Source organism: Chenopodium album, chromosome 26, assembly GCF_948465745.1.
Source record: "Chenopodium album chromosome 26, dcCheAlbu1.1, whole genome shotgun sequence".
Classification (NCBI taxonomy): Eukaryota; Viridiplantae; Streptophyta; class Magnoliopsida; order Caryophyllales; family Amaranthaceae; genus Chenopodium; species Chenopodium album.
Window position 1 is genome coordinate 7,919,803 of NC_137859.1, and position 27,837 is coordinate 7,947,639.

General features: G+C 32.4%; 2 protein-coding genes and 1 long non-coding RNA gene across 7 annotated transcripts; 1 reads left to right on the top strand and 2 right to left on the bottom strand.

Moving 5' to 3' along the window:
• Positions 1 to 15,656: 15,656 nt before the first annotated feature.
• On the bottom strand, positions 15,657 to 19,289 carry LOC145616291 (uncharacterized). The gene is made up of 5 exons (XR_014107626.1): positions 19,192 to 19,289; positions 18,834 to 18,974; positions 18,215 to 18,270; positions 16,043 to 16,123; positions 15,657 to 15,942 (listed from the first exon to the last, which is right to left on the bottom strand). It is a non-coding gene; the product is annotated as an uncharacterized LOC145616291 (long non-coding RNA).
• On the top strand, positions 17,810 to 19,154 carry LOC145616290 (protein FAR1-RELATED SEQUENCE 5-like). The gene is made up of 2 exons (XM_081670988.1): positions 17,810 to 18,278; positions 18,359 to 19,154. Exons 1-2 carry the CDS (start codon positions 17,925 to 17,927, stop codon positions 19,100 to 19,102), a joined length of 1,098 nt encoding a protein of 365 aa, XP_081527114.1. The 5' UTR covers positions 17,810 to 17,924; the 3' UTR covers positions 19,103 to 19,154.
• A 696-nt stretch (positions 19,290 to 19,985) lies between the features above and the next one.
• LOC145616289 (uncharacterized) lies at positions 19,986 to 25,092 on the bottom strand. 5 transcript variants are annotated; one of them, XM_081670986.1, is made up of 10 exons: positions 24,810 to 25,092; positions 24,650 to 24,709; positions 23,581 to 23,860; positions 22,521 to 23,481; positions 21,634 to 22,217; positions 21,367 to 21,541; positions 21,112 to 21,243; positions 20,881 to 21,018; positions 20,575 to 20,766; positions 19,986 to 20,471 (listed from the first exon to the last, which is right to left on the bottom strand). In XM_081670986.1, the coding sequence occupies exons 2-10, from the start codon at positions 24,693 to 24,695 to the stop codon at positions 20,169 to 20,171; spliced, it is 2,811 nt and encodes a 936-aa protein (XP_081527112.1). In that variant the 5' UTR covers positions 24,696 to 24,709; positions 24,810 to 25,092; the 3' UTR covers positions 19,986 to 20,168. The 5 variants fall into 5 exon arrangements, with proteins under 5 accessions (XP_081527112.1, XP_081527109.1, XP_081527110.1 ...); XM_081670983.1 differs by having other exon boundaries at positions 23,581 to 23,878; XM_081670984.1 differs by having other exon boundaries at positions 24,650 to 25,092.
• Positions 25,093 to 27,837: the final 2,745 nt, after the last annotated feature.

Below are 27,837 nucleotides of genomic sequence, written 5' to 3' on the forward strand. Positions count from 1 at the left end.
AATGTATGGATTTTACTAAATTATAGACTAAAAAAAGAATTATAGTATCCTCATATACTACTTATTTATGCTCATTTTTATAACAAAATTACTTAATGTAAAATATATACATATAAAAATATTTCGTTTAATTGTGTATGAATTCAGATTAAGACTGTTAAGATGTGTTGTATAAACCTGATTTTTACTTATTTGATTAGAGCTTATTAAAATTTATTAAAAACTTATTATACTTGTAATTTGTTCATTTTTATACCTTTACTCCTTTAATTCCATCCAAAAAAAAAAAAAAAAAAATTATACCCAATAAAATTATAGTAAAATTAATAAATAAATCAAACATGGCACTCCTCTTATGCCACGGTGAAGAAGTAAGATCTTAAAATAAAAGGCATTAATTGAGGTAACCAAGAGTGGAAAAATTAGGTAATATGATGATGACAAAGGGAGGAGACGTAGCACATAGTGACATGATAGTACCCAAAGTCCCACCTCTTTGTGCAATGGGTATTGCTTAAATTACTACAAGTATAATTTTAAATTTTAACACATTATCATCCCTTCATTGCTAATGCTCTTTATCTTCGAAATTTATAGCTACAGAGTACACATGTTAATATCCTCATATAATTAGAATGTTAAAGGTATATATACTACAAATGTTAGCTTATGAGGTGTTATACAATGATGTACTCTGATAAATTGATAATCAAGCGTATTTCTTATCCAAATTAAACTAAAGAAACTAGTATAATACATTGGACACTCTTATTGTTAATACTACCTCTGTTTCTTATTATCTGCAACAAAGGAATATTTTATATCTCACAAATAATACCCCTTTGTTGCAGATAATAAGAAACGGAGGTAGTATTAAGTATAACTGGAGTAATAATTAGGTACTTGTTGTTATTATAGTATTTTAATGTACTCACTATAAAAAAAAAATAACTAAGAAATTTATTCAAAGTACAACCTAGAGCAACACACTAATGTGGAGTACTAATTAGTACCATGTCCTGCCCTGCTAATCCCCAGACCTATTCCTTGAAGCTAAGGAATCCCATATAGTAACCATGGCTGAGATGGGAACCGAATGATGATTTCTCTCCACATTTTTCTTAGGCTTGACATTTTTGAGCGCAATCTTAATGCCTTGATTAACCGTATAGATGCCACCAAACGTGAGGGCAGCAAGTGAGGCAGAACGAAGACCACGAGGTGCCCACATGATAGCTCCAGCCGTGGCGAGTGAGATTGCTTTATCCGTCCAAACAGTCTTCTCACCACGGTATTGATAAAAGACATAAGATGGAATGTCAATTGCCAAGATAAAACAAGCAAAAAATCCTCCTGCGCGCACGCTATTAAAACGCATTGCATTGATTCCGCCACCAAATTTTGTTCTAATTGACTGGTCCTCTATTACTCTTGTGGGCGAAACCCTTGAAGAAGTGGCGAAAACTGCCGCCCATGGTGCCAAACAAGAACCCTGTGCCGACACTTTCAGCAAAGTATTCAAAGTCATACTCTTGTCTTTCTACTATAAACTCCATATAGCTCGGAAGTTTGCTATTATCCATAGCTTTTTAAGCTATCATCACAGGTGCAAAAAAAAAAATCATAATTCAAAGTAGACTATTGAAAAAAAAATAATAATAAAGACGGAAAACCCACTAAAATGTGGTTGCTTTGCTCTCATAATTGAGCGATACTTAAAGGAACAAATATGACGAAATTACACTTTTCAAAGAATATGCAATAACGAGTAAAATCATAAAAAGTTGATATTTTGAAAGTAATTTACGAAACGAATCTAACCAAATCCAACATAAATCATAAAATATGGTCAAAAAAGCCTGATGAATAGTGTAAAAGTGCAACATTACTGTAACAGAGGAAATATAATGTCATAGACATAATTGAATCCTAAGAAATTCCTTGGGTAGTTAAATTAGAGATAGTATGCTGGATCGCACACATCTTTGAAGCTACATTAAGTGGAAAATCTAAAGCACAAAGCTCGTCTGTCGTCTATATTGGTTAGAGAGCAACTACAGTTGTTTTAACACAACAGAAATTTGGAAAGACGTCTAACATTAAACGGTTGTGCAATACATTATCAACCAAATTTTATTCAATTATCACATAATTTTAGGTCTATTCTAGCAAAATAATCTCTGGTTCATCCGTTTAATTACTAAAACAAACCAACCAACAACTTATCTCAGAATTATTATTATTATTTTAGATTAGGTCAAAGATAAACCCTAGATTGTGAAATTGATATGATGATTACTAAAACAAACCAACAACTTACCTCAGAATCTGCTGAGAACAAATAGTTTTTATTTGTAATGGAGAACGTCAAGTGCGATGTAAAGCAAGCGCGCTTCAAGGGAGAACTAAGTGATTAAGAGGAGGAGGCACTGGATTCATCCGTTTTTAATTACTAGTATTTGACAGCAATTCAATGGGCTAAAGCCCATTAATAAAAGCCCTAACCTGCCCCAGTTACAGTTATAAATTGGTCTAAGTAATCCATAAGATTTTCCATTAGCCAGGTTCTATAGGCCCATTAGATTACTATATCAAGCATTCCGTACTTCCATAGATTTGTAAATAATTCATCTTCTTTTTTTTTTTTTTTTTTTTTTTTTTTATCCTTCTCATAATCTCATCATTAATTAATGAATGCAACCCAAACCCATTTAACTATTAATGAAATTTAATAAGATATGCCAATTATTTGTGTTGAGTATTGTTGTAAATATCTTTTGTACGGATATTTATAGTAAAGTTTGTTAGGCTCTTTCGCATTTGTAGGACAGTTGTTAGAAATTAGTTGCTGACTTGCTGTAATATTGAGTACTTAAAGGCTGTAATAATCAATAATCAAAGTGAGATATCTTTTATTCATTTTACACAATTTTAATTCCTTCTTACAAAATTCTCTCTTTCTTTGTTCCTTCTCTCTATAATCTCAGATAATTATGAGATTTCAGAATTTGATTTGCAGGAAAATGAAATTTAAGAATGCAAGCAAACTTGAGTACTTTTTTTTTTTTTTTGAAAACAGCGAACTTGCGTACTTGATTAATCGAAACAAGTAAAAAATGTACATTGTACAAGTACATTATATATACTTGTATAGTTTGATATTATTTCTTATTTTATTTTATGTGTGAAATTAAGCATATAAATCAAGCAATGCACGTCAATAATTACGTAGCATAATAACTATGTGGCGGATTGTCAACCAGAATCACGATCAAAAATAAAATATATTGTAGCACGCATCTAATATTGTAAACCTTGACTAATCCTCAGTCCTCACCCTAAACTTTAGGAATTAAAAGTAGCTTTCCAGGATCTAGCTTCAACATGAAAATCATAATTAAAAATTTAATGTAGAAAGCACTTTCCATCCATTTTATAAATAATGATATGACAGCCGCCCAACCACCGTCCAAATGTCCAATACCACCACGCACCACCGCTCAACCACCCCATCCTTTTCTAAATAATAAACCCTAGCATATACGAAGTATATATCTATATAAAAAGTTAGAAGAGGAAATAAATCAATTTCATACATACAGAGTGGCACATAAAATTACCTTAGCTTCCACATACACCTGTTTGACAAAGTTAGCTAGAATTGATGTATGACTTGTCTATAGTACTTCCTCAGCCCCTGTTTGACTTGCTATACAAGCCGACTAACACATAAGTTTCACCATTAATTAATACTCGTATATGAAAACACATATAAATTAAAAGTCCTAATAAAAATATATATATATCAGAGTATTAAACAATATATTAAAACTAACTTAACTACATTTTACGTGATAACATTTGTATTTTTATATTAGTATAAACATATATTCAAAGTTAATAAATAAATAGTGTAAAATGTCAAATTAAATTGTGTCTATTATTTTGAAATCAAGGTAGTTAATAAGTAGCGTCAGTCGAATGATGTGATCAGTAACTCTTTAACAAATACCTAAGATTGAGACTGTTAAGATGTGTTGATTTTCACCTGATTTCACTTATTTGATTATAACTTATTGAAATTTATTAAAACTTATTATACTTGTTACTTAATCTGAACTAGAATAACCCTTATTAAAATTATTTTTTCCTAAACTAAGTTTATATAAACATAGTAAACCTAAAATAAGTGAAAAATAACATGAACAGAATATGCCATTACTGGAAATAATCGAGGCCAAGTGAATGTAGGTGAAAGTAGTAACTGAAAAACTTGAATGTTGTTGAAAGTTGATAAGTTAGTTTGAAAGGTGGTTGGTGGTTAAATGTCGAAATATATAAGACTAGGAAAATATTCCTTAATATACGCAAACTCTCTTATCCTAAACGCTAGATCTTCAAACATATTACGTATCAATTGGGTACATGATGTTGATTCTTCACAAATTAAAGTTAATCAAAATTAATTTGATGTAATTTTACTTTTAATTAGTCATGACTTTTTATTTATAGGTATCATTTATTTCCAAGTTGAAATATACAAGTAATAAGGATTAAGGACTACCTTGGCGTACAACTAATGGCTCTCTTAAATCGTAGAAATGTCATAAAAACTTTCCTAATTATATAATTTGTAACTAATACTAAAATTAAACCCTGTCAAAGCAAAATATAATTAAATTAGTCAGACCATTGCACCTAATAATATTTTAGCATCATGAGTTTGGTAGGATCATATAAATGTGAGGGTCCATATAATTAGCTAATTTATGTACGTGCACGACGTGCTCTATCTTTTTCAGCATTTAGTAGTGCTCAACTGCTCATTAACAAAGCTAATTTTCTACTCCATACTAATTACTAAGTAATATTAACCTTACAACTCTTGCTGGAGTTGCATCTCCATTAGCCAATTTGGTAATTACGTACTCGTTAATTTGGTAATTAAGACAGGAAAAAATAAGTTCGTGATAAGCTCACTTGTATTTCGAGAATTTTATGAGGTTAAGCTACTAACTTAGGGCATGTTCTCATTGACTGAACTCAGGTGAACTGAACTGAACTGAGCTGAACTGAACTGTACTGAACTGAATTGAATATTTTATAAGAGAAGGAAATTAGGAGTTGAGCTGAGCTGAACTGAACTGAATTTCAACGTAAGAGAACAGGGCCTTATTCTTAGTACTTCCTCTCCTTCAAAATAGATGCCCTAATTATTTGTTTTATTTTAATAGTCCCTCTACTTCAAAATATATATTCAATTATATTAAGGTTTTGTTTTATTGGTTCATTTGAAATAATTCTATTTTATGTGAACTTATTTTATATTTTTCTGAACTTATTTTGATTCAGCTTTTTTTGGTGTGGCTAGGCATGTAGTGCGGCAAGCTAACATGCACTCACCAAAACACTAACTAGATAACCCCCTAACTGATCGAGTAACCTTTAACCAAGTAACCTTTGACTGACCGAGTAACCTATGACAGACCAAACCCTGATCGAGTAACTCCTGACTGACCGAGTAAACCCTGATAGACGAAGTAACACCTGACCAACTGTGTGGTCAGCCACAAACAAAAATTTATTTGTTTTTGTTTGAACTTATATTCTTTCGATTTTCCGAATTTTTTGTTTGACATTTATTTTATCTAAACTTACAAATGAACTTATTTTATCTAAAATTATTTCTACAAAACTTATTGTATATGATATGATCTAGACTTATCTTTAGAAGAAAGAGAGGATATGGTTGATTCCTTTTAAATGTTAATATTACGAAGTATGAAGTTTTAATATATGGTTGATTCAAATGGATAGCACGCACGTTAATTAAGAAGTCACAATCTTATAGTGCACATAGTTGCGATTGTATATCTAACTTTAAACTCAGTCACTCACAACAAATGGTTTATGATCTCTTTGTCAAAAAAAAAAAAAAAAAAAAAAAAAAAAAAAAGAAAAACAAATGGTTTATGATCTATAATAGGATATTAGGAATCCAACGATTTTAGAGGCTCAACTCTTGACTAATTGCAATTGACCTTTGGATAATTTGAAGACACAAACTAAAAGTTTTAATAAATATTTTTAATCTTAACTTCTTGTTATAATCAATCTAGACAATCGAAAATACAGTCATAGTCACCTAGTCTTTCATTGTATAATGTTGCTTTAATTCATGCAAAGTTTATCCAAGAAATTTAGTATAATTAATCAAGTATTGCTCTCATGCTTTGTCATGTAAGTTAGCCCAAATTTTAGCAAAGAGACTTTTTTAAGTAACTTTATCTTCTTAAATTAATGAAAAGTATTAGAATTACTAAGTATTACATCATATGTTAATTTTGCACCCACAAAAGAAACGAAAAGAATTAGACAGCAACCAAACAACTTGAGACTTTCCTAATTACTTAGTATATTTTGATCATCTTAGCCAAATTGTTGACGATTGTGCACTTTTCCACCCACCATAATTAAAATTAAATTAAACCTCCTAATTGTAATTATCTTTTGTTAATGATGCACTTTTCCACCATAACATTACACTAGGCTACTATAATAATATGTAGAGTGATGAGCAAGGATTTGGTATCTTATCCAAAACTATACTTCTTATTGGAGATTTGATATTCCAAATTCACTATTCCAATATTTGATTCCAATAATTTTATATTAGTGGATCTTCGTATACTCTAGGTATATCATTATATAAATTATTTAATTGACTGCATTATACAACAGTAGAGTATTCAACATTTATACAATTTGTTTTAAGAAGGAATGAAATAGTTAACATTCACAAAATTTAGTTATGCAGTTTTCAATTTACTTGATTTTCATTTTTTGATGAGCTTATTTGAATTGCTCAAACTTTAAATCATCTAAGCTTATTAGATCTTATTAAAGCTTCTTTTAGTTTTAAATTTAGATTGAATAATATATAACTTACTTATTTTTCTTGAAATAAGTGGAATAAGGTTGATAAGAATTTCGGTGATCGCCAACTAAACAAGATGTACACAAAGTCGTTGTCAAATCTATAATACTCTATGCTTTGTTTTACTATGCCACATGGCATTCACTACTTGACTACATATAGTACAATTAATGGTTACTTGCAAACCTACAAGTTTATTTTAATCAAAGTAGCATCTTAGCATACACATATAATACTCCATGTGATATACTATGATATGCAATATATGAAATCAACTAATAATACTACAACTCTGCAACATCATGATATTGGTGTTCCTTGTAAAAGATCATAGGGTCCCAATGCCAACTAATTATAAATATATTCAGCAAAAAAAGTGGGCAAAATCTACTCCATATTCTTTTGGCTAATAAGAAAAGGGGCCAATTTTGGTTAAGAATGTTTTCTTGTTCCTTCATAACTTGGCCTTACCACTCAAGCTAGGGTTGTATATTGGTATTGTATTGTATTGCCAATCGACTTGCAAAAGGATTGTGTCTAGGAAAGACCTCAACAACAATGATTTGGGCTTCCACAATTCCACTATGCACATGCTTTATATTTCAAAACTTAATAAGTGTCTTTAAATATATTGTTTCATTTATTTGTTAATTATTATATATAAATCATACTATCTTTAGTGATAAACTATATAAATCGATCTTAGACTTCAACAATCAGCTTAAACTTTTGATTGAGTTGGTCCTTTAACATTAAGTAATTATATATATAAGAATTATAATTGTAGTTGTTAGCTAGATTATTAATGGGTTAAAGTCTTAATTAAAATGATTGATACTCAAAATCCAATCTAAGCTTGTTTGCATCATTGCTATTGTAAACAGTCTTTCCACCAAAAAAAATTCGAAATGAGTAACTGAAATTGAATGAATTTTTATTTTTTTGAAACATAAATTGGATGAATTTAGAAATAATAGTGTAGACATATAATTTAAAAACTTTTGCTCGAACTCATTTGACTTGAATTTATGTATTTCAATGATGAAATAATTAAGAAGCATTCATCATTGCATGGTTGCACTATAGTATTACTCCATAGTATATACTTCCTCCGTTTTCTTTTACTTGCAACACTTCTCTAAAAAGGAAATGTCAAAATACTTGCAACACACTATAAAAGGAAAGTTACTTTAGGGAAAAACTATACAATATCCCTTATTTAAAACACATGGCCCACTAAATTACACTCCTAACAACCACTCATCCTATTTTAAAGTTTATTATATCATGTAAACCCCACCTTTCTTAATTACCGCGCTAAAGGGTGTGTTGCATCTAAAAGAAAACGAGGAAGTAGTAATATAGTATAGCTACAAAAGATTTTTTTTTTTTTTTTTTTTTTTTTTTTTTTTGAGAGCAGCTACAAAAGAAATATGGTAGCACTAAATTAAATTGCAACCGCAAAAAAAAAAAAAAATAAAAGAAACAACATCCAAACGACTAGACACTTTCTTACCGATTACTTAATTAATTATAGAGAAGTTGCTTTTGTCAAAAAATTATAGAGAAGTTGCTATTATTATACTGAGGATTCTAATGCTTTCGTAGCTCGATCTTAACTGAAAGGTCGAAGATGCTACACTTTTCAAACATGACATTAAATTATCAAAAGATAAAAGAAAAGTACTAGTAAATTAATGACAATGGTTTGCACTTTCCACCAAAACAAATAAAAGTAAATTAAAATAAGAATTGGTTAAACAAATACGGAGTAGTATAAAGTAAGATCGTATAAAAATACGGGTCGTGGTGGGTCGTCATCGGTCGAATCTAATACTCCGGAGATGCTTGTGTAAACAATATAGATTCAGTTCTTGTAAAGTATCAATAATGGACCACTTAACTTGCAACTATTCTACGTATTGATCTCAAGTCATGTACTCGTACAACGTAATATGCACAACATAAGACTCAAAAGCTAACAGTTCTTATAAAACGAACTAAGGTCAAAATTGTTATAGAGGGGCAACAAGTTTATTAATTTGTTTTAGACTTTTAGTACTAGTTTGTAATCTTCTTTTAACCTTTGTCGAAAATAAAGAAGTCAAAATAATTTTGTTTTTGTTACGGTCTATGAAGTATGCATATCATGTATACTTTCTACCTTATGTCAAATCTGTTAGGGAATTTGTGTATGGTCAAGGGTCACAAAAACAACAAACAATTGAACCGGAAAACTTCGAGGCGTGAACGGGATCACTTTCCCAAAAGTATAATTTCGACCCTAACTACAACCGGGTTTTCACGGAAATTTACTAAGGAGATACAACGAAGAACAATTGTAATTACAAGTAGGATAATTGCAATTCAATGTATAAAGCTTGTGAATTTATGATGATGAAAATTAGAATTGCAAAGGTTTTTCAAGAAAATTAAAAACTGATATTTTTCTCCAGTATTTTCAACATATGTTCAATGAACATATATATATTAAAGCATATCAAAGCCCAACAGCCACAAAGTAACTGTCAAAATCAAGCAAGAGAAGAGAAGAACCGTCAATCATCAAACTGATCTGACACGCGCCCGATCGGGTCTACCGAGCGGTTTTCAGCGATAATTTCAGAGTCCTCTCGCGCCCGATCGGGCGGTGGTGGCCCGATCGGGCGGTGGAGGAGATGAAATCCAAGGCTGCGCTCGCGCCCGATCGGGCTACCACCACCCTGACCGGGCGGCCATCCGGGCAACAGCAACTTTGTCTTCTCCAAACCGTGCTATGCTTCCTTTAAACCAAGGTTCTTTATTCAACCTTTTATTAAGTTTAATTAGTCTAATTATTTGCTTTAATAATCTTTGTTAATTAATTTACAACACCTTTGCCTAAGTAAATCAATTAATTAACATGAACTTTGTCTCCAATTCTCAAAATTATTCAACAATCCTCCCCCATTTTGAGAATTAATTTAGACACATTGCAAAACATCATCATCACAAAACAATCTTATGCATAAATGAAAGTGTACATAGACTTGAACTCCCACTTAGTGAAATATACAATTCAAGAATCCGTATCGATTTGGTATCGTAAAACGTTTGAACCAAAAGCAACACATTTGGAAACTCAAAGATATTACACACACAAGATTAAATACTTAAATACATATTAGCTTGACACTATAAGCCATGTGTCCATATCTATTCATTAGTACATCAAAGCTACACCCTAAATAGCTTCTTGAAGTGGCTAAACCTCGTACTTATATAGGTAGACTTCCAACATGCTCCTGTGACAAAGCACTTTTATCAGGAATTCTATTTAGTTTAAAACAACCTCTTTACATCACAGTAAACTGGAACTTTACCTTGGATGAATAAACAAGTTCCCAATCAATGATTAAGAGAATTAATCTCATTGAACTTAAGACCCAACGTCTTATTGGGCGTTAAGTTAAGATTCTCCTAATTGTGATTATTTAGGGCTCCAATCCTAAACCGATTGCCATCCTCTTATTAACATCTCTAGCCAATGCCTTTGTAAAACAATCAGCGAGATTAAGATCTGTTCGAACATAATCAATAGTGATCACACTATCCTTGATAAGTCCTTGGATGTAGCTATGCCGTACTCCAATATGCCTTGACTTACCATTATAAACTTGGCTATAAGCCCTTGCCAAGGTAGCATTGTTATCACAATGTATCACTATTGGTGATATCGGTTTTGGCAACAAAGGAATCTCAAACATGAGATCCTTTAACCATTCTGCTTCTTTTCCAGCCGAATGCAAAGCAATGAACTCCGATGTCATTGTGGAGTCCACAATGCAAGTTTGCTTCTAAGAAGCCCATGAAATGGCACCTCCCCCATATCGGAAAACCCATCCACTTGTGGAGGAATGATCTTTGTTAGAGATCCAACTTGCATCTGAATATCCTTCTACAACCAATGGATATCCACTATAAGACAAACCATACTCCTTGGTTTTCTTCAAGTACTTCAACAAGCGTCGAACGGCTTGCCAATGTAGCATACTAGGCTTGCTAGTGTACCTGCTCAGTTGACCAACTGCATAAGCAATATCCGGTCTAGTACTTGTCATGGCATACATCAAACAACCTATTACTCTAGCATATTCAAGTTGTGAAACCGCATAACCTTCATTAGGTATCAACTTTATGCTAGGATCCATAGGTGTTGAATAAAGAGAAGTAGTGTCTTCACTTACATTGAATTTCTTGAGCACTTTCTCAATGTAATGAGATTGTGACAAGATCAACTTTCCTTTTTCCCTCTTTATCCTTATGCCCAAGATGACATCCGCTTCTCCCATGTCTTTCATGGAAAACTTTGAACTAAGGAACGACTTTGTCTTTTCAACTTGTGACAAATCCGTTCCAAAGATCAACATGTCATCTACATATAGACAAATTATGACACCTTGACCGTTGTCATCAAATTTGCTATAAATACACTTGTCTGAATTATTCAGCTTAAATCCATTAGACAACACAACCTCATCAAACTTTTGATGCCATTGCTTAGGTGCTTGCTTTAGCCCATACAAAGATTTAATCAACTTGCAAACCTTTTCTTCTTGACCTTCCACAACAAACCCTTCCGGATGTCGCATGTCAACTTCTTCCTCTAGATCTCCATTCAAGAGTGCTGTCTTGACATCCATCTGATGGATCACAAGATTATGGATTGCCGCAAGTGCAATCAATAACCTTATAGTTGAGATTCTAGCAACGGGTGCATATGTATCAAAATAATCGATACCAGGTTTTTGTGTAAAACCTTGTGCCACTAACCGGGCTTTGAACTTTTCAACCGTTCCATTAATCCTCAATTTCTTCTTGAAGATCCATTTACACCCAATTGGTTTACATTTTGGTGGTAATTTAGCTAAAACCCAAGTATTGTTTCCCATGATGGATTCCATCTCATCATTAATAGCTTCCTTCCAAAATGGAGCATCACGAGACCTCATAGCCTCATCATAGGTCAAAGGATCATCTTCCACATTAAAAATGTATGGGAATTTTGTCGAAATAGATTCCCTTGATCCTTCAACTAATTACACATGAAAGTCCGGGCCAAAAGATTTTTCTTTCCTTGCCCTCTTACTTCTCCTAGGTTGTGATGATGATGTAGATGCCTCTTCTAAATGATTTGGTCATCCACTTCTTGATCAATGAAAACTTGATCAAAACTTTGAGCATTGGTATTTGGAGTTATATCCTTTGGTCTAGGAATTGATGAAAATCGATTTTCATCAAACAATGCATCCCTTGATTCAATGGTGGTATGTACCGACCAAAAGTCATTTTGCTCTATTACATAGAACCTATAGGATTTGCTATGATCCGCATATCCTATAAAATGCATTGAACTCCTCTTTCACCTAACTTTTTACGTTTAGGTTCCGGCACTTTTACAATTGCCCTACAACCCCAAAGTTTGAGATGACTCAAGTTTGGTTTCCTTTTATATTATAGCTCATATGGGGTTACATCTTTCCCTTTCATGGGAACAAGATTTAACACATAACAAGCCGTTAAAACGGCTTCACCCCAAAAACCATCACTTAAACCTGAATATGACAACATAGAATTTACCATTTCTTCTAGTGTCCTATTCTTCCTTTCCGCTACACCATTTTGTTGTGGTGTATATGCCGCGGTAGTTTCATGTACTAAACCTAAAGATTGGAAATAACTTGGATCATAGTATTCACCTCCTTTATCGATTCTTAACTTTTTAATCTTTTCATTGGTTTGCAATTCTACTTCACTTTTGTAAGTTCTAAATTTATCAAGGGCTTCATCTTTAGAGAATAACAAATAAATGTAACAAAACCTTGAATAATCATCAATAAAAGTTACCAAATATTTTTTATTCTCTAAAGAAGGTGTGTTGTGAAAATCACACAAGTCACTATGCACTAATTCAAGCAATGAATTATTTTTCTCAACAACTTGAGGAAATGGTTTCCATGTGATTTTGGTTAACATGCATGTCCTACACTTCTCTATTCTTGGATAAAAAACAAGTATCATATCATGCTTTGACATAAAATATAACTTTTTATAATTAACATGACCAAGTCGCAAATGCCATAGAGAAGAATTATCATTAACAACATACACAACATCATTCAAAGTATTTGAAATACTTAGTTTAAACATACCATTACACAAATAACCAAGTCCTACAAATTGACCTCCTTTAGACAAAATAAATTTATCTGACTCAAACACCATCTTAAAACCTAATCGATTCAAGACCGCACCGGATACAAGATTTCTTCTAAGTTCGGGAGAATACAACACATCTCTTAAAATAAGAGATTTTCCCAAACTAAAGACTAGCTCCACTTGTCCTTTGCCAAGCACCTTAGCTGTAGAGTCATTGCCCATATAGAGGATTTCTCCATCATCAACCTCCAAGAAGGTCTTAAACAATGATCTATCCTTGCACACATGTCTCGATGTGCCCGAATCGATATACCACGAACAATCAGCCTGTACACAATTGATTTCAGAAATCATACACACATAATCCATAAATGAATTAAATGAAATTTGTGCACAAGATTTACCTTGTTTGTCTTGGGATTGGCTAGCATTGCCATTCCCATCTTGAGCCTTCTTCTTGCTCATTTTCTTCTTCCATATTGTGCAATCTTTCTTGAAGTGTCCGGGTTTTCCACAAACCCAACAAGCACGTGACTTTGAACCATCACCACTTTCTTTAGACTTCTTGCCTTTATTTTTGTTTGAGTCATTACCCCTTTTTCTCACATTTTGTTTGGCATTCTCCACTACATTTACCGTAGTAGAACTAGGATTTCCATCCTTATTACCCTCTTGCACCCGGATTTCTTCCTCAATCCGAATATGAGAAGCCAAACTCTCAAGGTTAACATCATCCTTTCTAGAAAAAACCACTTTTAAAGTCTTTCCAAGAAAAGGGCAATTTGTCTATTATCGATGACACTACAAAAGTCTCATCAAGAACTATGTTATGCTGTCTAAGACTTCCTAATACTCTTTGAACTTCATGAAACTGTTCCATAATTGGCCTACTTTCAACAAACTTATAATTGTTAAATTTACTAACAAGAAATTTCTTGCTAGAAGCATCTTCAGCCATATACTTAGCCTCTAATTCATCCCATAAATACTTAGCAGAATCATTAAACTGATAAATAAAAAAGAGTTCATTAGACATACCATTGAGAATATGGCCACAACAAATATAATTGTCATTTTCCCACTTGTTGCGTTTCCTTGCATCATCCAAAGTTTCCTCCTCCTTCTCCTCGGGTTTCGGAGTTGCAAGAACATAAGCCACCCCAATAGTAGTCAAGAAGAAATGCATCTTTTTCTGCCATCTTCGAAAATCAACACCCTCGAATTTGTCCAACTTTTGAATGTTGGTCATCAATTCCTTAACATTTTCCATCTTTGTAATTATACTTTTGGATTTTTAGGGAATTTGTGTATGGTCAAGGGTCACAAAAACAGCAAACAATTGAACCGGAAAACTTCGAGGCGTGAACGGGATCACTTTCCCAAAAGTATAATTTCGACCCTAACTACAACCGGGTTTTCACGGAAATTTACTAAGGAGATACAACGAAGAACAATTGTAATTACAAGTAGGATAATTACAATTCAATGTATAAAGCTTGTGAATTTATGATGATGAAAATTAGAATTGCAAAGGTTTTTCAAGAAAAATAAAAACTGATATTTTTCTCCAGTATTTTCAACATATGTTCAATGAACATATATATATTAAAGCATATCAAAGCCCAACAGCCACAAAGTAACTGTCAAAATCAAGCAAGAGAAGAGAAGAACCGTCAATCATCAAACTGATCTGACACGCGCCCGATCGGGTCTACCGGGCGGTTTTCAGCGATAATTTCAGAGTCCTCTCGCGCCCGATCGGGCGGTGGTGGCCCGATCGGGCGGTGGAGGAGATGAAATCCAAGGCTGCGCTCGCGCCCGATCGGGCTACCACCACCCTGACCGGGCGGCCATCCGGGCAGCAGCAACTTTGTCTTCTCCAAACCGTGCTATGCTTCCTTTAAACCAAGGTTCTTTATTCAACCTTTTATTAAGGTTAATTAGTCTAATTATTTGCTTTAATAATCTTTGTTAATTAATTTACAACACCTTTGCCTAAGTAAATCAATTAATTAACATGAACTTTGTCTCCAATTCTCAAAATTATTCAACAAAATCGTTGCAAATAGTACTCACTATAATATATTTATTTGTCATATATTTCGAATATATTTTGTGTATAGTTTGTATATATCCTTATTATCATATTAGGTTTCCTAACAATAATTTTTTAGGAAAAGAAGACCAAATATTCAAAGATCTTAATATAAACCTAATCTTGTAAATCATCAATCAGTGTCATCCTATTCCATACTTGTATGCATTGGGATCGGAGCTTGGGACAATATCTCATAATGTTGAGATACATTAACAAATTCAACATAGGAAAAATACCTAATACAATAACATTACAACTCCATTTGCATGTACCCGGTGTACAGTATTTTTACTGTACATCGGGTTTTTCTCACGTGCAACTTCTTTATTGTTTTTTTTTTTTTTTTTTTTTTTTTAAAATAGCTTAATTTAAAATCACGGAATTTTATACCTAAATCAAAAAAACGCAGAACAATGGAGGAGAGAGAAAGTGAGAAAACGCAGAACAATGGAGGAGAGAGAAAGTGAGAAATCGCAAAAATTGCAAAAAACGATCATCAATCGAGGAGAAAAAAGGTTAGAAAACGCAAAAATTGCAGAAATCGATCATCAATAAAGGAGAAAAAAGGTGAGAAAACGCACAAATAGAAGAATTCGATCATCAATCGAGGAGAAAAAAGGTGAGAAAACTTACAAATTGCAGAAATCGATCATCAATGGAGAATTCGACTTTCGATACAACAAAATGCAGCAATCTCATTCACGAATTGCTACAAAAACAGAGGCAAGTTGAGACTGAATTTGAAATCGATTTAAATCGATCGATTATAGAAGAAGAAGAAACTTATTGTTTTGGAGATGAATTCGTACCAATATTCAACCATCCAGACAATGCAGAAGCAATTGATAATGCAGAAGACGCAATACACAATGCTGAAAATCAAGTGGTTCCTGATAAATCAATTGATTCAAATTCAGAACAAACAACCAAAACAAATGCAACTGAAGGTAATTTCTATAAATTTTTGAGATTGTATGCTAAAAAGAACCCTTTGAATACATAATTGTTACCCTTTTTATGCATAAACGTGACCCTATTTATGCCTAAATGTTACCCTCAGATTGAATGCAGAACTTTTGAGATTGCATGCAAAAAGTAACCCTTTGATTGCCTAAATGTTACCCTTTTCATGCTTAAAAGTGACCCTATTTATGCACAAATGTTACACTCAGATTGTATGCAAAAAGTAACCCTTTGAATGTCTAAATGTTACCCTTTTCATGCTTAAAAGTGACCCTATTTATGCACAAATGTTACACTCAAATTGTATGCTGAAAATTCAAGTTGTATGCAGAAAGTATCCCTTTGAATGCCTAAATGTTACCTTTTTCATGCATAAAAGTTACCCTATTTTCACACGAATGCTACCCTTTTTTATGCTGGCTGTGGTTATTATCTGATTTGTTTGTATTAAATAACAGATACAAATCCAATTGATGCTTCTGGTTTAGATCTTAGAGGATCATTTGTTGGTGTGGTAAGAGAAACTTTTGAAGAAATTTTGGAATTGTATGAAAAACATGCTGCTATACTGGGATTTTCAATAAGAAAACATACAACTAGATTCAAACAACACACAAAAATAGTAACTGAGAAAAACTATGTGTGTTCTGCTGAGGGAAAGAGACATTCAGGTCAGAAGAAAACAAAGTTAGTTGAAATGGTTGATGAAGAGGATGTAAATGTAAAAGCAAGAAAGCCAAGACAAGTAGCCATTACAAGATCAAATTGCAAGGCATGCATAAGAGCAAAAGTGAATAAAGAAGGACAGTTTGAGGTGGTGTCTCATGTTATTCAGCATAACCACGAGCTAACAAAGCCACAGTGGCATTATTTGCATCGTTCTGAAAGAAAAATGACAAAGGAAAAAACTGAAGCAATCAAAACAATGAAATCTTCAGGTTTAACTACAATGGACACTTACTATTACATGGCTACAGAGGCTGGAGGAGAACAGAATGTAGGCCATAGTGTTGTAGATCACCTGAATTTCTGCTCAAGGTTAAGAATGGAACAAATTGAGGCTGGAGATGCTCAAACTTTAGTGAACATTTTAAGTCAAGAACAATCAGAGGATCCAAACTTCTTTTTTAGAGTGAAGTTTGACAAAGAAGGAAGAATTTGCAATATCTTTTGGAGAGATTCAATGATGCTAGAAGACTATAGGATATATGGAGATGTTCTTGTCTTTGATACAACATACAGAACCAACAGATATAATCTTATATGTGCTCCATTTGTTGGCATAAATAACCACTGGCATAATTGTATGTTTGCATGTGCTTTTATTGGGGATGAAACAACAGATTCATTTGTGTGGTTATTACAAACCTTCTTCAAAGCTATGGAGGATAGAAAACCAACTTCAATATTCACTGACCAGGACCAAGCAATGGCAAATGCAATTCTGGAGGTAAAAGATTTATATTGACATCTTACAGATTTGAGATCTGACAATAAAGTTTTTCTTTTCACATAAAAGTTACCCTTTTATCTGCATAAAGTTATCCTTTTTAGTGCATAAAGTAACCCTTTTAACAGCATAAAGTGACCCCTTTATTTTCAATGCAGGTGATTCCAAATACAAGGCATAGACTTTGTATATGGCATTTGGAGCAAAATGCCATAACCAGATTTGGAGCTCTTAAAAAAGACAAAGAATTCAAATTTGCATTCAACCAGTGCTTAAAGATGTGTGTGACAGAACAAGAATTCGAAGAAAAGTGGCAGGCAATGTTGCAGAAATATGAGTTGACAGAACACTCTTGGTACAAAAGAGTGTATGAGTTGAAAGACAAATGGTGTCCTGCCCTTAGTAGAGATTTCTTTTCAGCAGGAATCTTATCGTCACAAAGGAGTGAAAGCACTAATCATGCTATAGGATTCAGAGCAAGTAAAACAACTACTTTGACAGAATTTTATACCATATTTAAGAAGACAACCAATCGTTGGAGAAGCACAGAGAAATATGATGAGTTTACCTGTAGCAAGTCAATAGCATTCACTTCATTGCCTCTCTCTGGAATGCTAAAGCATGCTGCACAGGTAAAAAGTTAACTGACAACTACATAAATTACACCTAATATATGGCAATTTAAATGAACCTACATGATTTTGATGTACAGGTTTTCACTTTATCACTCTTTAGAGATTTTGAAGAGGAGTTTGGATACTCTATGGCAACAACTGTTCAGATGTTAGGCAGTAATGAAGAATGCCTACTTTATCAAGTAACACTAGAAGACAAGCCATGGTCTGCACATCAAGTAAACTATATACATGAGAGCCAAACTGTATGGTGCACTTGCAAAAATTTTGAAGCATCTGGATGGTTATGTTATCATTGCATCAGAATTCTACATTTGCATTCAGTAACAAGAATACCAGATAAGTATGTTTCAAAAAGATGGACTAAGTTTGCAAAAACAGAGGCATGGGATAGGTTGAAGAATCAGGATCCTAAACAGCAATATATTCCATGGAGGCAAACAATGATGAGGAAATACTACAATCTAATCTTAAAAAGTCAAGAAAATGAAGACACAAGAGCATTTATGGAAGAAAGCTTCAGAAACAGTCTTAAAATGGTGGAAGACTTACTTGCTATTGCTGCTCAGAAAGAAAGTGCAGAAGCTGCTTCTAACATTCCTGATGTGGCAGACAGCACTCAAAGCAATACTGACGTTTCTTCAGCATCGAGTACAAGCACAAGTGTACCACAAATACTTGATCCTAAAACGGCTGTAACAAAAGGAAGAAGCAAGAGAGCAAAAGGAGGACTTGAAAAAAGCAAGAGAAAAAGAAAACCAGCACTGCCACCTCCAAATTCAGAATTTGGATCAAAAACACCTAACTTACGACTCTTTTAAGATCTTTTTTTGAACATTTTTTTTTTCGAAATTAATATACCTTGTATTATTAAGCTTCAGAAACAGTCTTAAAATGGTGGAAGACTTACTTGCTATTGCTGCTTAGAAAGAAAGTACAGAAGCTGCTTCTAACATTCCTGATGTGGCAGACAGCACTCAAAGCAATACTGATGTTTCTTCAGCATCGAGTACAAGCACAAGTGTACCACAAATACTTGATCCTAAAACGGCTGTAACAAAAGGAAGAAGCAAGAGAGCAAAAGGAGGACTTGAAAAAAGCAAGAGAAAAAGAAAACCAGCACTGCCACCTCCAAATTCAGAATTTGGATCAAAAACACCTAACTTACGACTCTTTTAAGATCTTTTTTTGAACATTTTTTTTTTGAAATTAATATACCTTGTATTGTTAAACTATTTTTCTTTTGTTTTTTTACTCTATGACAAGTTTAATGAAAATGTGATTGACACTTTTATTAGCAGATATTTAATTCTTGGAAACATCAACTTATGTTACCCTTTTCATGAATTAAAGTGACCCTTTTCATGCATAAACGTTATCCTTTATATCCACTAAAAGTTACGCTTTCTGGTAATAAAAGTTACCCCTTTTGTCAATAAAAGTTACCCTTTTCACGCATAAAAGTTACCCTATCTATCCAAAAAAAGTATACCTTATCCTTTCTATCCACTAAATTAACCTTCTCTTTGTTAATAGTTACCCTTTCAAGTAATAAAAGTTACCCCTTTTGTCAATAAAAGTTACCCTTTTCATGCATAAAAGTTACCCTATCTACCCAAAAAAGTATACCTTATCAAATATAAAAAGTAACCCTTTTTATGCCACAAAGTAACCCTTTTTATGCACAAAAGTGACCCCAAAAAACATACACAAGAACCTTTCAAATTACTTAATGTATGCACATACATCAGTATTCCAAAAGAACAAAAAACTAACCACTAAGTTTAATTACATCATTTAACTTGATGTATATGCACAAACATTAAGTTTTTTCATTGTTCAAAAAATGCTCCTAGACCTAATCAACCTTTGCTTCTAACAGTCATTTCACCCTTTAGAAGGAGTGTACTTGTCTGTCTTCTTTTTTGCCCTTTTTCCTTTGGGATTCTCTTCGTCTGCCTCTGCCTTTGCTTCTACTTCAGCTGCCATTATTCTTTCTTCATTATCTTTCTTCTTCTTTGCAGCAATTGCATCCTTTCTTCTCATTTCAATTTCTTGGCAATAAGCAGGATCTTTCTTCTTCTCATTGAACTTCTCTAATTCTGACAACACATCATTCCTAGATTCATTCAAATCACACAGCACCAGTGTCGTACAAATCTCACCTCGCAGAAATTTTCTCCCAATAATCTCACAACAGAAAAAAAAAAAAAAAAAAAAAAAACTTATCAATATGTAATTAATAAAAGCATTAGAAAGGGAAAAAATACATACAAAATAGATGAATAATTACTGTTTTGAGTTCATTTAATTTGAACGATTCGCCAACAAAATGGAGCATGTGATACATAACAAACACCCCACAGTCCAAATTGTCAACTTTTTCTTTTCTCCATTCCAACTCAACAATTTGAAACCTATAAGAAGGTAGCTGAACACTCTTTGGATGATTTCTTTTTCCGAGAAAAACACCCATTTGATCACACTGACATAAAATATAAAAGTTTAGAATAAAATAAAACAAGAAAAAAGAAAAAAAAAATTTAAATGGAAACAATAAGTAAACAGAAACATAACAATGAAATCAACATAAACATACCAAGTGTGAAGACAATTCTTTGGTATATTCAAGAGCATCATCACGCCAGATGATATTGTCAAGATAATATACCACCTCTTTTGTATGATCAATAACAAACAAAATGTAGTGATTCTCAATAAGAACAGGAAAATATATCTGAAACAGAAAAAATTAAAACACTGATTTAGACAGTTTAACACAAAACAGAACTTTTTTAAAGTTTTGATAGTAATTTATCATGAAATATACCAGTTCAGCATCCATAATATCACATTCAGGATTCTCATAGCTCACCCAACCTTCCCATAAACCGTGCAAATCATTAACAGCTTGTGAAACTTCACCTTTGCCAATGTTTTCACAAACATGCAAGAATGCAAACTATTAAAAGTATGAGAACTTGTTTATATAAAAAGATAATAACTTTAGTGCACATAAAGGGTAACTTTAGTGCACATAAAGGGTAACTTTAGTGCATATAAAAAAAAAAATCAAATTACTTACACTTTGCCTCACACCAAAGAAGAATTTTCGAGGACCAGAATCAAAACATGCCTTCTCGTTCAAATACAGACAGTAGCAATCAATGATGCACCATCTAATTCTAAGTGGAGCTACCAGGGATACCATGTCTTCTCTTGGAATTAAAAAATTCATCCCAATAGTAACAAGATTCTCACTGCAACAATAAAAAATAAGATAAGCATTAAACAAAAAAATAAAGGAAAAAAAACATATAAAATATAATTATTATAAAAAATGACATTTAACTTCCTCATCATTGAATCATCCTTCAGTAAACAATAATCAAGAATTTCCTGATGTAACTTGGGCAATTTCTTGAAAATCCGAGCATTAGACCTCAAAAACAGAGTAAGAAAAGGAACATCCACACCTACTGGCCCACAGTCGAGTGAGCAAAAAGATTTATTGCCTCTGACGATACGTCTAGAAGCATTTGCTACAGAAGGCCCAGCATCATCCTCAGACCTATTCATCAAAACACTTTTTCCTTTACCATTGACATCATCCTCAGACCTATTCAAATTCAAATCTTCTTCAGATTCATTATCAGGATCATCATTCTTATGACCTTCAGGTTCATAAAAATCACGAAACATTTCATGAATAGACTTCATCTTGTTACACTCCTCAATTAAACCATCTAAAAGCTTCAGGTAATGAGGATCAGAAAGTAACTGTTGTGTTTGAGAAAATACAACAGGATCATCAGAGGATAATGATTCAGTTCTGCGAGAAGCAATCATATCACTCAAGGTTTGAAAACCCTGTGACTGAACCAACAATAATACATCCATATTTCTTTTGACCAAAAGAAATGTTTCATGAACAGCCTGCAAACATATGAACCAATAAGAAACTATACAAATGTAAAAAATAAAAATAAAAAACAAATGAAAATTCATGATATATGCATAAAGTTACCCTTTTAAATGCATAAAGTTACCCTTTATTATGCATAAAGTTACCCTTTAAAATGCATAAAGTAACCCTTATAACTGAATATTTAGGGTAACTTTAGTGCACAAAAAGGGTAACTTTAGTGCACAAAAAGGGTAACTTTAGTGCACAAAAAGGGTAACTTTAGTGCATATAAAGAGATAATAACTAAATAAAAAAAAAAAAAGAGCACTTACATCAGTTGAAATTTCTTTAATTTCATCATCAGTCATCACACTTTCTGGAAGATCAAATGCAAGAATGCGGCCACTTCTACCACTTGTAGAAGCCCCTTGACCACAAGTTTGCTTAACAACAGGAGTTATAGGATCCCTAACTTCAGGCTGTGAAACGGGATATGTAAGGGTATCCAATGGTCCCTGCCCAAAATCACCAGCTTTAATCTCCAAATTGATCCGCTTCTTAATCTTCGCATCAGTCCAATGTTGAATCAAAGGAAGGGTACTACTTTCCTTTTCTCCTTGGAAATTTAATCGATGAAAATACATAATTTGCAAAGCTAGCAAACAACCACTTACATTTTGAGCATTTTCATCATTCTTATAATTCACAACAGCCTTCTTTAATTTTTTCAAAACATATGAACACCAATCAAATGTTTTGATTTCATCAACATTTTCCACAGCCTTCAGCAACTTCAATGAAACAGTCCTATTAGTAGTAGGAGCTAAGAAGCTAGACATAGCATGTAGCACAAAACATCTCTTGAATTCTTCACCACCATCATCCAAATCAACCATCCTAGACTCCACTTTTGACAAATGTAGAGGTTGCTTCTCAGTAAGACCATAATCATGTCTCCATGACTGAATGATACGTTTATCTACACTACCTTCTTCAGGATTCTTCTGAAGTTCAGGAACAGCAATCTCACTCATAGGCAAGCCAAAGACATCACATATATCATTTTTAGTAACTACAAACTCTTTACCAGCAGCAATAGTGAACATGCAGCTACCTCCATTAAAGTGTTCAACCAGCCAATGTAGCATTTGACGATTCAAAGTTTTCAATTTCAGATGTAATAAACCACCAAAACCTATTTCTTCAACAGCTTTTTGTTGATTAGGACTAAAATTACTCATCATTAATTCCAATGTGTGTGGTCTGCACCTTGCAATCAAGGGTCTTTTTTCCCTAAATAATAATAATATAAGTAAAACAATATCAGAATCAGAATCAGAATCATGATATATATGATTAAAAAAATACAAAACAAAAAACATTTATACTTACACAACAGTATCAGAATCAGAATCAGAAACTACTTGCAATTCAGCATCTGCTTTGGCCTTCTTAGATACAATTTTAGACTTCTTAGGAGATGCTTTAACCTTCTGAGACTCTGCTTTGGCCTTCTTAGGAACAGTTTTAGCCTTCACAGTTTTAGCCTTCACAATGTTAGACTTCCCAGTTTTAGACTCTGTTTTGTCCTTCTCAGGACCTGTCTTGTTCTTTTTAGCAGGCTCTTTACCCATTCCTTTTCCCCTTGAAGGCGATTTATAACGATATCCACCTATTGAACCACCTATATCTAATTAATACAGAGGATAACCATAAATTACAAATTCACAAATTACTCAGGGGAAAATTTAGAATATATGCATAAAAATCCTTTTTACTGCATAAAGTCACCCTTAAAATACAACAAGTAACCCTTTTAAATAAAAAAGTAACCCTTTAACAAGCATAAAGTGACCCTTTTAACTATATAAAGTGACCCTTTTAACTATATAAAGTGACCCTTTTCACTGCATAAAGTCACCCTTTAAACTACAACAAGTAACCCTTTTAAATACAAACGTGACCCTTTTGACAGAATAAAGTGACCCTTTTCACAGCATAAAGTGACCCTTTTCAAAGCATAAAATAACCTTTGTCATGCATATAAATAACAATGTATATATTACTCACACACAATGCACAATGCACATATTACTGGTACTCAAACACATATACACAAACACAATGCAGATATGCATACTATTCTCATAATCTAACTAAAACCTAACATCAAAACTTGAAGAATAATGAATAAAACTTCTGAAAACAAACATGCAAAATTTGTTTAACATGTAACAACACCACAACACATATATATCAAATTTTGAACCAATTATCACAATGAACAATAAAATAAAGCAAAATTAAACATAATAACTTCAAAATTGAAATTCAATTATCATAATATGCATAATAAATCAACAGAAAACAATAAAAAATAACATGCACTACTAATTCGACATATATAAGCGAAAATTCAATTGAAAATTCGAAAAAATGATGAAAAATTAAACAAACACACCTTCTTCAGCATCTACAGCCTTCTTTGTAATCTTCTTCTTCACCATTGCTGAAACTAACACTACAAAAAACGAAAACAAAATCAAAATCAAAAAACCTAAAAATCGAAGAACCAAAACAATTTAAACTAACAAAAATCTCAAAAAAATAAGTAAACTAACCACAATTAAGCGATAAACAACTTCACAAGTGAAAGAAAAGTGAGAAAAAGCTCGAAAAAGCTCGAAAAGCAACAATGGAGGAGAGAGAAATCGCAGTTAACTGGTTTTTAGAGAGAGAAAAACGAGGAGAGAGAAAGCGTGAATGAGTGAATGAAGGAGAAAATCAAGGAGAGAGAAAGTTCTTTTTCTTTAATTTTGGAAAGCACGTGCCCAGGACAGTTTTTTTGTCCTTAAAATCCGCCATTCAATATCATTATTGAACACCCGCTTTTTTTAAAAATTTGTGATAACATTATTATAAAGATATTATCAATCAAGAAATTATTAACAAAATAACAAGACTACAAGATACTATATTATATCTTATAAATATCTTTGGATATATAGTCGTCCTTTATATTAGCTAAATATCACAAAAGTTTTTATGCAGAAATATCTAAAACCATGAAGGTGTAACGTGGCAATCTTGTATCTACGGGTACTTGCTTGATACGTATGGTTTAGTATAAGCTGTATACTGTATAAATAATGTGTTTTTAGGGAAAAAGTTAGAATAGAAGAGAAAAAAGTGTGTATACTTTAATTTTGTTGTAGTCGGCATCAGTTAGTTGTTCACACATGAATCAAGTTCAATACTACTAGAGTACTAGTATAACAAATAAAAGGTTCAATATGACAAAACTAGGTTATTATTACTACAATACAGTACTACGTAGAATGTACGTAGTATTTATTAATGGTATGCCAAAGATTTTACACTTTTTTAGAAGGTTTATTTCTATAAATTAACCTTGGTTTTACATTTACTTAATTTCAGTTCAGTTCCTAATTTTCCTCTCTCATAAAATATTCATTTCAGCTCAATAATTCCCTTGCAAGTGGGGGGGAAATTAGAGATCTCATTTGCTTAAAGTGAGAATCGAACCCCTCTCACAAGGAAAGTGAAAGGGGCCCTACAACCACTAGGCCAACCTTGATTCTCATGTATACAATTTAATTAGTCTTGTCTTTTTAAGTGTTACAAAGTACTATACTAGGTTTTCTTTCAAAATTTTAACAATGAGTTAAATTAAATTGAGATCTTAAATCATGATACGATCAAATTACTTTTATTTCTATTTTATTTTATCAGTGTACATGTTACTTAAAACTTAGAACTTACATAATTATATTCGTTTTCATGATTTAAGGATTCCAATTTTGCAAGATACTTGTTGAACACATGGAACCAATGCAAGAGCTAATTTAATGAAAACATGGAACCAAGGTTCTGTTCTCTTACGTTGAAATTTAGTTCAGTTCAGTTCAGTTCAGCTGAGTTCAGTTCAGTTCAGTTCAGTTCAGCTCAGTTCAGTTCAGCTCCTAACTTCCTTCTCTTATAAAATATTCATTTCAGTTCAGTTCAGTTCAGTCAATGAGAACAGGCCCTAATCCTACTTGGCAAAAAAGGTGTAACGTATATAGTAGTAACAAAATTAATCATGATTCAAGATTTATAATGGCTTTTAGTTGGGTAGTAACATAATTACTAGAGATAAATATTAACAATTTGTAATCACATACTCGGTAATTTATTTTATTAAAAGTTACAAAATAATAATTATTAGCAAATAATAATTACTACGAATGAAGTACTTTTTGTTATAAATATGATTACTTATACTATGTGCAATCATTGTTTTTTTTATATCTCACAAACATATCCAAATGTTGCACATAATATGAAATGGATGTAGTATTATATTTAATATTTCCTTTTTTTTTTAATGGCAAAGAACTTTACATTATTCACCCACAATCCTTTTAATCGTCTTTTGTTATTTATACATTTGGAATAAATAGAGTCATCTTCTTAGATTCGTCTCGATAAACACTTTATTAATATAATATAATATTATATAGTATATTATAATATCGACTAAAAGATTGAGAAATGCACTCTACCTTTTGTGATTTATAATTATGATAAAATATAATCACGTGGTTTGAGATCATGTTCAAATAAAATATTATTAAAGAAACGTGTCAACTAAATAACCTAAAGGAGTACTACATTTACATCAACACAATTTTATTTATCCACCAATCCTATCCTCTATAATTATTCTATTAATTGAATGATTGATAATAACTTGAGAAATATTGAAAGACATAAATTTAAGTTATGATTTTTGCTTGACATTATAAGTAGTTGCCACGTGTAAAAAATATTTGAGAGGTTTATCCAAAACAGAAAATGTATGTGGCTGTCCATGTGTAAAAGGATTAGCTTGAAACTGACACGTAGGATGGGCTTTTTGCTTTTGGGCGCTTCATTAACCCAAGAGCCGGATTTTTTTTCTCCCTCTTACGTCTTCAGCGTTGCTAAAATGAAAAATATCTGACCCTTCCAAAAAATACAGAAAAATAAAAAGTTTATGCTTTTTCCACTTCAATCTCCTAAGTAAAAAATATCCTAGGTTTTGGACATGTCATAAATCAAACATAGGAGTTCCATATTTGGTTGTCCACCCGCATTTATTATTTATTGCTTTCTCAGAAATACTTGCGTGGACCTGGTTCACAATAATATTATTGTGGACCCGAGGTTTATACACACGTAACTGACATTAAATTGAACATAGTGACCTTTTTTTTTAACATAGTAACCTTATTTTTAACATAGTAACCTTTATTAAAAGTTGCATAATGTTTAATACAATTGTGAACTCGAAGTACGACGTTATGACCCTTATTTTAACATAGTGACTTTTATTATTAATATTGACCTTATAAAATATTTTATTAAAAAAATTAACCTCTTATAGCCTATATATTACCAAAATGACTTTTATTTTCAACATAGTGACCTTTATTTTATTATAGTGACTTTTTTTTGTATTAATAAAACAACCATAGTTTCTCTAATGTTAGTGGTCCACAATAAATTAGTGTGAACCAGGTCCATTTAAGAATTTGTATTGCTTTCTTGGCTAGGTTTCCTAAGAAATTGCATTGTTGTTAGAAAATTTCATTTGATTAGACATAT